Genomic DNA, 13986 nt, shown 5'->3' with positions numbered 1-13986 from the left:
ACTACAAAATTTCTAATTATTGATTGTAGAAAACAGATTATACTGTTCCCAGAATGAGATTTTCACTCTGCAGCGGAGTGTGCGCTGATATGAAACTTCCTGGCAGATTAAAACTGTGTGCCCGACCGAGACTCGAACTCGGGACCTTTGCCTTTCGCGGGCAAGTGCTCTACCAACTGAGCTTCTTTCAGGAGTGCTAGTTCTGCAAGGTTCGCAGGAGAGCTTCTGTAAAATTTGGAAGGTAGGAGACGAGGAACTGGCAGAAGTAAAGCTGTGAGAACCGGGCGTGAGTCGTGCTTCGGTAGCTCAGTTGGTAGAGCACTTGCCCGCGAAAGGCAAAGGTCCCGAGTTCGAGTCTCGGTCGGGCACACAGTTTTAATCTGCCAGGAAGTTTCAGATTATAGTGTTCCTTTCCATTAACAAGTGATGAAAATAACATTATTTCTGATTGACACGACACTATTTAGATTTATTTTCATAAATTTATTTTAACTTTAAACAGATTAATTACAACTGAGAAAAGTAAATTCGCAGAACTGTTCCCCTTTTTCACATATTAATCGTATTTCCACTGTTGGAGAATCTCCTACGCTGACACTCGAAATGCCGATTCTCTCTGGTAATATACTCGATCCGCCATCTCTCGGCATTCTCCGGTGACCTACCCTGTCTGCTGTGTCACGTTATACTCGACAGTCCAGTCGACATAACGTGTTGGCGACATAACGTGTTGGCGACATAACGTGTTGCCGACATAACGTGTTGCCGACATAACGTGTTGGCGACATAACGTGTTGCCGACATAACGTGTTGCCGACATAACGTGTTGCCGACATAACGTGTTGCCGACATAACGTGTTGCCGACATAACGTGTGCCGCAGGACGACACCTACGACGTGGGCGGGGGCGACCGGTTCGAGACCCTGTCGGACCTCATCGAGCACTACAAGCGCAACCCCATGGTGGAGACCAGCGGCACCGTCGTCCACCTCAAGCAGCCCTTCAACGCGACGCGCATCAACGCCAGCGGCATCGAGAGCAGAGTCCGCGAGCTGCAGGTATGTGGCCGCGCTAACAAGGGGAGGCCGCCAATTGTCAAATTCAGATTCGATTCATACTGCGCATAATAAAAGCCCATGGCCAGAGGTGTAATGTGGCAAAGCACCAGGATGCACTTCTCAGCCTCTGTCGAGAAAATCGACAGTTAAAAAGAAACCGTTGCGATTAATGATTTTCTACACCGTCGTGGCGCAGTGGTAAGCGCTCGAGTTCGTAATCCGAAGGTCGCCGGATCGAATCTCGCGCCATGCAACATTTTTTTATTAGTATTTGTTTTTTGTAATTCAAAAATATATATATATATATATTCAAAAAGAATACCACAACTTTAAAAATGTGTATTTAATGAAAGAAACATAATATAACCTTCTGTTATACATCATTACAAAGAGTATTTAAAAAGGTTTTTTTTCACTCAAAAACAAGTTCAGAGATGTTCAATATGGCCCCCTCCAGACACACGAGCAATATCAACCCGATACTCCAACTCGTTCCACACTCTCTGTAGCATATCAGGCGTAACAGTTTGGATAGCTGCTGTTGTTTCTCGTTTCAAATCATCAATGGTGGCTGGGAGAGGTGGCCGAAACGCCATATCCTTAACATACCCCCGTAAGAAAAAAGCGCAGGGGGTAAGACCAGGGCTTCTTGGAGACCAGTGATGAAGTGCTCTGTCACGGGCTGCCTGGCGGCCGATCCATCGCCTCGGGTAGTTGACGTTCAGGTTTCATAACTAACCTTTTTCGTAGGACTCTCCATACAGTTGATTGTGGAATTTGCAGCTCTCTGCTAGCTCTGCGAGTCGATTTTCCTGGGCTGCGAACAAATGCTTGCTGGAGGCGTGCTACATTTTCATCACTTGTTCTCGGCCGTCCAGAACTTTTCCCTTTGCACAAACACCCATTCTCTGCAAACTGTTTATACCAACGTTTAATACACCACCTATCAGGAGGTTTAACACCATACTTCGTTCGAAATGCACGCTGAACAACTGTCGTCGATTCACTTCTGCCGTACTCAATAACACAAAAAGCTTTCTGTTGAGCGGTCGCCATCTTAGCATCAACTGACGCTGACCTAGTCAACAGCGCCTCAAGCGAACAAATGTACAACTAAATGAAACTTTATAGCTCCCTTAATTCGCCGACAGATAGTGCTTAGCTCTGCCTTTCGTCGTTGCAGAGTAGTTTTAAATTCTTAAAGTTGTGGTATTCTTTTTGAATCACCCTGTGTGTAACATATATATATATATATATATATATATATATATATATATATATATATATATATATATATAATCATTCCGAAGGTCGCCGGATCGAATCTCGCGCCATGAATTTTTTTTATAATTAGTTTTCTGTAATTCAAATATATATATACTCACATTTGAATTTCCAAAAAAAATACTAAAAAAAAAAGGTTGCATGGCGCGAGATTCGATCCCTCGACCTTCGGATTACAAACCCGAGCGCTTACCGCTGCGCCACGACGCTGTACAAAATTATTGATCGTAGAGAGTATTTCACCGCAACGGTGTCTTTTAACTGTCGATTTTCTCGACAACGGCTGAGAAGTGCATCTTGGTGCTTTGCCACATTACACCTCTGGCCATGAGCTTTTATTATGCGCTGTATGAATCGAATCTGAATTTCACAATTGGCGGCCTCCCCTTGTAAGTTGTTCACTTGTGCGTCTGTTGTCTCGTCTGAAGGCTGGGGTCGAATTCCGTGGAGCCCGAAGGCTGGTCTGATGCAACTCTCCACACTACTCTTTCCTGAGCGAACCTTTCCCCCTGTGCATAACTACTGTGGCCTGAATCCCCTCGGGTCTGCTTACTGAATTCGTTTCTTCGTCTCCTCCTACAGTGTTTACCTCCCTTCCCCCGTACTTCCCCTGCCCGACTGACAAACTTCCGTCCGACACTAAAGTGGTGATCGCTCGATGTCTAAGGAGGTGTCGTATCAACTGATCCTTTCTTTTAGTCAGGTCGTACCATAATTTCTCTTCTGCCCAGTTCTGCGTAGTATCTCCTCATTACTCACTCGACCTGCTCATCTAATCTTGAAAATGTTTCTGTAGTATCACATTCCACAAGCTTCTATTCTCTTCTCCTCTGAGCCGTTTATCGTCCACACGTGAGTTTCGTACGGGCCTACATTCTCGACAGATACCTTTAGAGAAAGGTTCGTAGTACTTACATTTATATTTGAAGATGATAAATTTCCTTTTCTGAGAAGTGCTGTACTTGCTGCCGGCTGTGTCTGCCGTCCTCAGCTGTTTTGCAAAATACGTGAGCTACGTTTAGTGTGTCGTTTCCTAATCTAATTCCCTCGGCATCACCCGACTTAATTCCACTACACCGCATTACCACTGTTTTACTTTCACCGATGTTTACCTCTTGGCCTCTTTTCGAGATGCCATCGGTTCTGTTCCACTGCTCTCCCGCGTCCTAAGCCGTCTCGGACAGAATTGCTGTATCGTCGCAAACCGTCGAGTTCTTATTTCTTCTCTGTGAACTTTAATTCATTCCCTAGATTTTTCTTCCGTTTCCTTTACCGCTTTGCTCGATGTACAGATCAGACAACGCATTTCACTCCTCTCGCGACAAGTGTTCCCTCGTCCGTCATTCGACTTGTATAACTGCAGTCTGGTTTGTCAACAGACTGTGTATAACATTTTGCTCCCTTCATTTTGTCCTTGCTACCTTAAATTTTTTTAAAAAAAAAAAAAAAGAAAAATTTTAGAATCCTCTTTATAATATTTCTCGATACTCGTTCGTAGTTAACATTACAAAATATGTAGGAGCAGAGAAAAAAAAATTATGTGGTGTTATATTACATTAGGACAGAGCGTAACCTGACGACGTCTGTGTAGGAAGTACAGACGGCACAGAGGTGTGAGCGGTTTACTGTAGAGTGGCACACAGAGTAACCCACCTCCCCATCCTTCCCACAGTGGTATTCCACCCTCTCACCGAACGCACAAAATATCCTCGTCTGTAGTCACACGACCCCCGCTCTCGAACCCTCGCCTCGCGGCTCGTGTCCCCGAAAAACCTGTCCCGTACGTCCTCTCCGGTCGGAAGCGGGGCTACCTGTAAAACGAGTCACGCGATCTGCGAGTTAAGCAGCGATGTCGGTAGTGCATTCTACACGGGTGCGACACCCGCTCGGACGGCCGTCTTTGAGACGACCTCCATTTTAATGACGGGCCGCACCGCCCGGATCCTTGCTGCCGACATCGGCTTTTCTGAACTGCACAGGTGGGAACTCTCCCTGCAGTACGTGGCCTCGACCTCTGTCAGTCACTGCCCTCCGCCGTCTTTCCCCCTCTACACGGCCTCCCATTCCACCGGTGCACCGGCAGTCATTTTACTTCTCTCCTTTTCTGTCCCTTCCATCCCAACACATTCCCCGCCCTCTGTCCAAAATCCCAACTGCACCTAGCTGCCCTGCATCTTCTGCAACTCGTCCGTGTTTCCTCCCACTGGCAGCCCCCACCCCTAACCTCCTCTCCCTCTCCTCCTCACCCCCTCCACCCACATTGCATCTCACATCGTATGCAGCCACTCGCTGTCTGGGAGTCTGGTCTCGGTGGCCGTCTAAGGGAGCTGTGCTTGCATGAGAGAGAGAGAGAGAGAGAGAGAGAGAGAGAGAGAGAGAGAGAGAGAGAGAGAGAGAGAGACAGAGAGACTGTGTGTGTGTGTGTGTGTGTGTGTGTGTGTGTGTGTGTGTGTGTGTGTAAGTAATTCAATTGTTTGGCAGTCTTATGCCTGTCTGCAACACAATGATGTTGTTGTTGTTGTTGTCGTGGTCTTCAGTCCTGAGACTGGTTTGATGCAGCTCTCCATGCTACTCTATCCTGTGTAAGCTTCATCATCTCCCAGTATCTACTGCAAACTACATCCTTCTGAATCTGCTTAGTATATTCATCTCTTGGTCTCCTTCTACGATTTTTACACTCCACGCTGCCCTCCAATGCTAAATTTGTGATCCCTTGATGCCTCAGAACATGTCCTACCAACCGATCCCTTCTTCTAGTCAAGTTGTGCCACAAACTCCTCTTCTCCCCAATTCTATTCAATACCTCCTCGTTAGTTACGTGATCTACCCACCTTATCTTCAGCATTCTTCTGTAGCACCACATTTCGAAAGCTTCTATTCTCTTCTTGTCCAAACTAGTTATCGTCCATGTTTCACTTCCATACATGGCTACACTCCATACAAATACTTTCACAAACGACTCCCTGACACTTAAATCTATACTCGACGTTAGCAAATTTCTCTTCTTCAGAAACGATTTCCTTGCCATTGCCAGTCGACATTTTGCATCTTCTCTACTTCGACCATCATCAGTTATTTTACTCCCTAAATAGCAAAGCTCCTTTACTACTTTAAGTGTCTCATTTCCTTATCTAATTCCCTCAGCATCACCCGATTTAATTTGACTACATATCTCCATTATATGGTGGGTACCAATCTGTCCTTTCATAATATTGCTAAGACTGAAACAGCAATACGGCACAATTCGGTCTACACGACTGACTGTACACTACCTTGTGTTCAGAGTAATGAGTGTGTGTAGAATACTGTGTGTGGTACAGAAAGCAGCCGAGCACACTCTCGACACCTGCGCTTGTATTCGTAAACGGGCACCTCCCGGACCCTCTCCGGTACCGTCTCGTACCTCGGAGGGTCTGTACACCCGGACCCCTGACGGCCGACTCATTTTTCTCGTCCGGATAGACGCTACTGAGCCCGGTAATATTCGATACTTTCCTTTTTTTGACACCTCGTATATACAGGGTTATTACAAATGATTGAAGCGATTTCAGAGCTCTACAATAACTTTATTATTTGAGATATTTTCACAATGCTTTGCACACACATACAAAAACTCAAAGTTTTTTTAGGCATTCACAAATGTTCGATAAGTGCCCATTTAGTGATTCGGCAGACATCAAGCCGATAATCAAGTTCCCCCCACACTCGGCGCAGCATGTCCCCATCAATGAGTTCGAAAGCATCGTTGATGCGAGCTCGCATTTCTGGCACGTTTCTTGGTAGAGGAGGTTTAAACACTGAATCTTTCACATAACCCCACAGAAAGAAATCGCATGGGGTTAAGTCAGGAGAGCGTGGAGGCCATGACATGAATTGCTGATCATGATCTCCACCACGACCGATCCATCGGTTTTCCAATCTCCTGTTTGAGAAATGCCGAACATCACGATGGAAGTGCGGTGGAGCACCATCCTGTTGAAAGATGAAGTCGGAGCTGTCTGTCTCCAGTTGTGGCGTGAGCCAATTTTCCAGCATGTCCAGATACACGTGTCCTGTAACGTTTTCTTCGCAGAAGAAAAAGGGGCCGTAAACTTTAAACTGTGAGATTGCACAAAACGCGTTAACTTTTGGTGAATTGCGAATTTGCTGAACGAATGCGTGAGGATTCTCTACCGCCCAGATTCGCACATTGTGTCTGTTCACTTCACCACTAACAAAAAATGTTGCTTCAACACTGAAAACAAGTTTCGCACTGAATGCATCCTCTTCCGTGAGCTGTTGCAACCGCGCCGAAAATTCAAAGTGTTTGACTTTGTCATCGGGTGTCAGGGCTTGTAGCAATTGTAAACGGTGAGGCTTCTGCTTTAGCCTTTTCCGTAAGATTTTCCAAACCGTCAGCTGTGGTACGTTTAGCTCCCTGCTTGCTTTATTCGTCGACTTCCGCGGGCTACGCGTGAAACTTGCCCGCACGCGTTCAACCGTTTCTTCGCTCACTGCAGGCCGACCCGTCGATTTCCCCTTACAGAGGCATCCAGAAGCTTTAAACTGCGCATACCAACGCCGAATGGAGTTAGCAGCTGGTGGATCTTTGTTGAACTTGGTCCTGAAGTGTCGTTGCACTGTTATGACTGACTGACGTGAGTGCATTTCAAGCACGACATACGCTTTCTCGGCTCCTGTCGCCATTTTGTCTCACTGCGCTCTCGAGCGCTCTGGCGGCAGAAACCTGAAGTGCGGCTTCAGCCGAACAAAGCTTTACGAGTTTTTCTACGTATCTGTAGTGTGTCGTGACCATATGTCAATGAGTGGAGCTACAGTGAATTTATGAAATCGCTTCAATCATTTGTAATAGCCCTGCATATTCGATGGCAACAGTTCTATATATACTCCCTCTGTGCCACATATACGGAGCCTTACCAGTGTCAGTTAGCCGTAGCAGCAGTGCTAAAATTTTTGGCTTTTAAATAATTTTTTTTTTTTTTAGAGGAAGACTAACTTTAATTCATCGAGCAATGGAAAATCCAGGATGAAAGGTAACAATGTTATGAGAAGGAGAGTTGCTACTCACCATATAGCAGAGATGCAGGTTACAGATAGGCGCAACAAAAAAGGCCTTTGTCAATGACACACACACACACACACACACACACACACACAGCGGCAGTCTCAGGCAACTCAAACCACAGTGTGAGCTGCAGCACCAGTGCGTGGGGGTATGGGGTGGGGGGGAGGCTGGCAGCAGGCAGGGGGAGGGATTGCATGGTGGGGATGGCGGGCAGTGAAATGCTGCAGGTTAGGTGCATGGCGGGACAGGGGTGGGAGGGGGGGGGGTTGGGAAGTAGCGGAGAAGGAGGAGGAGGTGGGGGGTAGAATGACAGCTGTGTACTGCTCGAATGGGAGCAGGGAAGGGGCTGGATGGATGAGGACAGCGACTAATAAATGTTGGTATTTGTCTCCCCTTTTGTTTTCCGCTACTTCCCAAACCCCCCCCCCCCCACCCGCTTAACTGTGAAAATCTTTTTGTTGTGCCTGTCTGCGACCTCGCATAAGGAGGTTCCCTTGTTAGCATATAGCTAACAAGGGAACCTCCCCATCGTACCCCCCTCAGATTTAGTTATAAGTTGGCACAGAGATAGGCCTTCAAAAACTGAACACAGATCAATAGAGAAAACAGGAAGAAGTTGTGTGGAACTATGAAAAAAAAAATAAGCAAAACACATAATCAACTTCGCTCTCCAAAATTCCAGGACATGTTCAGATTTGCTTGGACATATGCCGGATTTGACGGTCTACACACGGAAACATTTGAAAACGTAAAAAACATATGTTTTGATAGAGCACAGGGAAAACTGTGCGACTGTGAAATTGTTGCATTCATTTGTTGCAGTTTATGTGACAAACTCTTATGTTTTCATCACTTTTTTGGGAGTGATTATCACATCCACAAGAAAACCTAAATCGGGCAAGGTAGAAGAATCTTTTTACCCATTCGCCAAGTGTGCAAGTTAGATGGGTCGACAACATATTCCTGTCATGTGACGCACATGCCGTCACCAGTGTCGTATAGAATATATCAGACGTGTTTTCCTGTGGAGGAATAGTTTGACCTATGAGCTTGCGATCAAATGTTTTCGGTTCCCATTGGAGAGGCACGTCCTTTCGTCTACTAATCGCACGGTTTTGCGGTGCGGTCGCAAAACACAGACACTAAAGTTATTACAGTGAACAGAGACGTCAATGAATGAACGGACAGATCGTAACTTTGCAAAAATAAAGTAAAATTTTCAGTCGAGGGAAGACTCGAACCAAGGACCTCGCGTTCCATAGCTGCTCACTCTAACCACGGGACCACGGCGCTACTTAGACCATGTTGTCCTTGATGTTGCATAACCTGCGCATGGACTACTCAGTTTGTATATTTCGTTTATTTTTCTCATAGTTCCACACAACTTCTTCCTGTTTCGTCGATTGATCTGTGTTCAGTTTTTCGAGGCCTATCCCTGTGCGAACTTACAACTAAATCTGAGGGGGGTGCGATGGGGAGGTTCCCTTGTGAGTGGCAACTTTTCTTCTCGTAATGTAAGTTTTGTTCGTAAAGTTCCTGCTGCTTTCAAATATTGGGCTGTTGTAGGAAATGGGAAGAGCAGTCAGTGTTATTTTAATAACAGTGCCGAGAGACACGAGCAACAAAACACGTGGCACAAGAACCGGGCGGCACTGCCGAGACGGTCACGTAGCTGTTACCGCGTGGGGTTACCTGCCGGGGCAGTGCGTGCGTACGTGCGTACGTGCGGTGTGCGGGCGCTGCCCCGTCCCGCCCGTACGTCAGTTCCTCGCCGTTACCGCTGCACGCCGGCCGTATTACGGGCTGCCGCCGTCGCTAGTCTTGGAGTACGTTACAGAGTGCAGCGTCATTCAATTACAGTGCTCCATTTGCTTCAGTAGATTAAAAACGGGAGGATGTGACATGGTATAAGGACGAAACTAAAGTATCACAGTTTGTTCCTAGTTTACAATAAAAATCGAAAGTAGCTAATCTGCTGCCAGTGTCTACATAACATGTCTCTGTCTACTTATTGGCCTCGATAAACAAACAAATTGACACTAAAAATACAGTTCGTAAACCTCAGTTTCGCACTTTAGCACTGACTATTCTTAATAGCCGAGTAGTGGAATGATCCTCGACTAAAAGACGATTTGTGGGCGGAGTTTCAGAATATTAGAATCGAAAGGGGAATACTGTTACTGAAAAGCGGCGGACTGGACAGACGGAGTTTTCTTTCATTTGTCTATTTAATTTAATATTTCGATACTGTGCATCTCGAAACTGAGGGAGTGAACCTTTTTTCATTTATACGTTTGTTGCACAAAGTAATAGGAATAAAAAACAGAAAGTAAATAAATTTTTTCATAAAGCTGCGGCGTGTGTTGCAGAAGGAGAACGGGCAGTCGACGGGCAAGGCGGGCTTCTGGGAGGAGTTCGAGTCGCTGCAGCAGCAGGAGTGCAAGCACCTCTTCTCCCGCAAGGAGGGCCAGAAGCCCGAGAACCGGAACAAGAACCGCTACAAGAACATCTTGCCCTGTGAGTAGCGCCCGTGCGTTCCGGCACCACTTGTTACTCGACTTTTGCAAGAACGTCTTCACTTAGCACGTAATTTCATTCGGAAAACTAACACAAAATGTGTCACCGAGGGTCAGTATATCACGTGCTATTTAGAACAAAATAATGTTAATAATCGACTTCGATGTTCGGTAAATAGCTCTCACATTCTTAGACGTAAATTAATACTAAGACTACATTTGTGTGTCGCTTTCCATTTATTTTTAACAAATTTCTGTTGCATGTTATAAACTGTTTCAATTTCGAGACCTGATTTTACGGGCGAACTGGTACAGCCAGTGCCGTATTAAGAGTTTGACAGCCGCACGTTGAATTACTGTACGAGCCTGTAATGTACTCAATTGTTCGTGTGCAGCTGCTGTTGCACGACATGTGATCTAAAAGTAATAGCAATTTTTCAATTCCGTGGGAATTACATATCCAGTTTTCAAACTTTTTTTTATCTTAATCAAAATATCCACGGGTATGCTGCCGGTCTATAGTGTCCAACGGGCACAATATTTCGGCGATCATACACGTCGCCATCAGGTGAACTGACGGACTGAGCTCCTGTGAACGTACCGGCACGGAGATACGTACGCTATGGCTGCTCAGAGGGAACTGGGTTGGGTCGCGGCGGTGGCCGATTTAAATACCCTCCGCCCGCGGCGCGCTCGCCCCGCCGTCCGCGCCCCGCGCCACGGTCGCGCGGTGGAACAGATTGCGACGGCGTCTGAGATGACGTCGGAGTGACGGCTCTGTCCGCCGTGGTCGTCACAACTATACGTTTGCTCGATTTACTCTCGATTAACCCGATCGCCGGTTCCCGAGCCTTGCTAAGATTATAGCCACAGTCACGGTTTATGGGGTCGTCATCGGTGCGAATTTCGATGGCCTCTCTAACAACGCTGTCCCAGTATCTCGACGTCTGTACCAGAATCCTCGTGCGTTCATACTCCATGGCGTGATTTTCCGACAAACAGTGTTCAGCGACCGCCGACTTGCTCGGATACGTCAGTCGAGTGTGCCTCTGGTGTTCACGGCATCGATCCTCGACGGTACGCATCGTCTGGCCAATATACGACTCGCCACATTGACACGGAATCTGGTACACGCCGGCCTTCCTCAAACCGAGGTCATCTTTGGCGCTCCCCACCAGTGCACGAGTTTTATTCGGAGGACAAAACACAGTTCCGACCCGGTGTTTCTCCAAAATGCGGGCGATTTTCCCCGAGAGTGCGCCTGTATACGGAATAAACGCAGTGCCTGCCACCTCCCTCGTGACTTCAACCATCTCAACAGGTTGTGCTGCAGTGGTTGGGCGGAGAGCACGTGGAATCTGCCACTCTGACTACCCATTTTTTCGAAATACAGTTCTCAGATGTTCCGATTCCTGGGGTAGACTCTCTGCGTCAGAGATAGTGCGCGCCCTATGTACTAGAGTTTTAAGCACCCCATTCCTCTGTGAAGGGCGGTGGCAGCTGTCTGCGTGCAAATACAGATCAGTGTGCGTAGTCTTCCGATACACCCCATGACCTAGGGTGCCGTCAGCCCTTCTCTTGACCAAGACGTCAAGGAAAGGTAATTTACCCTCCGTTTCAGTCTCCATAGTGAATTTGATGTTGGGGTGTATGGAGTTTAGATGTGTGAGGAAGTCAAGGAGTTTATCCGTACCATGTGGCCAGATGACGAACGTGTCGTCCACGTAACGGAAAGAGCAAGTAGGTTTCCATACGGACGACGACAGGGCTTCCTCCTCGAAGTTCTCCATGTACAAATTCGCTACCACCGGTGAGAGTGGGCCACCCATGGCGACTCCCCCCGTTTGTTCGTAGTATTCTCCATTAAAAAGAAAATACGTGGAAGTCACGACATGCCTAAAAAGTTCAGTGGTCTTCTCGTCAAACTTCTGACTAATCAATTCTAGTGACCCTCGCAGGGGTACCCTCGTAAACAACGAAACGACGTCAAAACTCACCATCTTGTTGGTACACATGTACCTGATGTACGTTTGCATTTTCAGCTGTTTTAAATACTTACTTTATTGTAGGCAGTGGAAAAGGTTATTCATGTTTTTGAATACCCGGCAAACCGTGTCTTTCGAAAAATGCACATCGAAAGATTTGCGTAAAGTTCCGTGTGAAAAATGGAATAAAATGAAGCACTGCATTCGGAATGTCGACTGCGGCTTTCGGCGAATCTCGTACGAGTGTGGCAAGAGTTTACGAGTGGCACGAACATTTGAGAGAGGATCGGGAAGACGTTCGAGACGGGAACCGCCCCGGACGCCCTAGCGCATCAGTTACAGGTGACAGTGTGGAAGAAGTACAAAAAATGGTCCCGGAAAATCGCTGTCGGAGAGGTTAGTGATGTTGCCGGAGTATCCTCCCGACTCGTGCCGAGCAGTTTTTTCGCCTGTTTTGGGCACGAGCAAAGTTTGTTTCAGGATCGTTGAATGAATCGGACATCACTCAGGAATTGTGCAGTGGAGTCTTACGACGGTCCAGAACTTCTGAAGGGGCGATAACTGGTGATGAAACGAGGGCGTATTGGTACGATGTCGAAACTGAGGCCCGGTCGTCCCAGTGCGAACTGCCTGAAGAGCCGAGACTGAAAAAATTTCGACAAGTTCGACCGTGTGTGAAGGTTATTCTCACTGTTTTCTTCTATTACAATGGGACAGTGCATCACACGTTCCTACCTTACGTTCATACGATCAGTAACGAATACTGCATGCAAGTTGTGTGCCGCTTGCGGGAAGCTATCCAAAGAAAACGACCAGAACTGTGGCAAAACCACTCGTGGGAATTACATTGCACTAATGGTCCCACTCATACCTCAATGCTTCATCATTACTTTTTTTTTTTTTATAGAAAACAAAGCTATTACATTGCGTCAACCACCATATTGGCCAGATATGGCCCCCTGCAAATTCTTTCTATTTCCGAGGCTGAAGGGAACCCTCCAATGGATGTCAATTTCCCACCACTGAATTGGGGAAGGGAAACAAAACTGCCCCCCCCCCCCCCCCCCCCCCCCCCCCCATGAACCATGGACCTTGCCGTTGGTGGGGAGGCTTGCGTGCCTCAGCGATACAGATAGCCGTACCGTAGGTACAACCACAATGGAGGGGTATTCAGTAGTTGCAAGGGCAACAGTCTGGATGATTGACTGATCTGGCCTTGTAACAATAACCAAAACGGCCTTGCTCTGCTGGTACTGCGAACGGCTGAAAGCAAGGGGAAACTACGGCCGTAATTTTTCCCGAGGGCATGCAGCTTTACTGTATGATTAAATGATGATGGCGTCCTCTTGGGTAAAATATTCCGGAGGTAAAATAGTCCCCCATTCGGATCTCCGGGCGGAGACTACTCAAGAGGATGTCGTTATCAGGAGAAAGAAAACTGGCGTTCTACGGATCGGAGCGTGGAATGTCAGATCCCTTAATCGGGCAGGTAGGTTAGAAAATTTAAAAAGGGAAATCGATAGGTTAAAGTTAGATATAGTGGGAATTAGTGAAGTTCGGTGGCAGGAGGAACAAGACTTCTGGTCAGGTGACTACAGGGTTATAAACACAAAGTCAAATAGGGGTAATGCAGGAGTAGGTTTAATAATGAATAGGAAAATAGGAATGCGGGTAAGCTGCTACGAACAGCATAGCGAACGCATTATTGTGGCCAAGATAGATACGAAGCCCACACCTACTACAGTAGTACAAGTTTATATGCCAACTAGCTCTGCAGATGACGAAGAAATTGAAGAAATGTATGATGAAATAAAAGAAATTATTCAGATAGTGAAGGGAGACGAAAATTTAATAGTCATGGGTGACTGGAATTAGAGTGTAGGAAAAGGGAGAGAAGGAAACGTAGCAGGTGAATATGGATTGGGGCTAAGAAATGAAAGAGGAAGCCGCCTGATAGAATTTTGCACAGAGTACAACTTAATCATAGCTAACACTTGGTTCAAGAATCATGATAGAAGGTTGTATACATGGAAGAACCCTGGAGATACTAAAAGGTATCAGATAGATTATATAATGG

General features: G+C 46.6%; 1 protein-coding gene across 1 annotated transcript in view; it reads left to right on the top strand.

Annotated features, from left to right (window-relative positions):
* Positions 1-13986, top strand: part of LOC126443015 (tyrosine-protein phosphatase corkscrew-like) — a 223504-nt gene that overhangs the window by 163407 nt on the left and 46111 nt on the right. The window contains exons 5-6 of the mRNA XM_050090863.1: positions 883-1059; positions 9778-9925. Coding sequence (XP_049946820.1) covers positions 883-1059; positions 9778-9925 — 325 coding nt within the window. The remainder of the gene's footprint in view (positions 1-882; positions 1060-9777; positions 9926-13986) is intronic.

This window comes from Schistocerca serialis, unplaced genomic scaffold, assembly GCF_023864345.2.
Source record: "Schistocerca serialis cubense isolate TAMUIC-IGC-003099 unplaced genomic scaffold, iqSchSeri2.2 HiC_scaffold_1420, whole genome shotgun sequence".
Taxonomy (NCBI): Eukaryota; Metazoa; Arthropoda; class Insecta; order Orthoptera; family Acrididae; genus Schistocerca; species Schistocerca serialis.
Note: the sequence above shows the minus strand (reverse complement) of the source record. Positions and strands in the feature narration are given on the sequence as shown.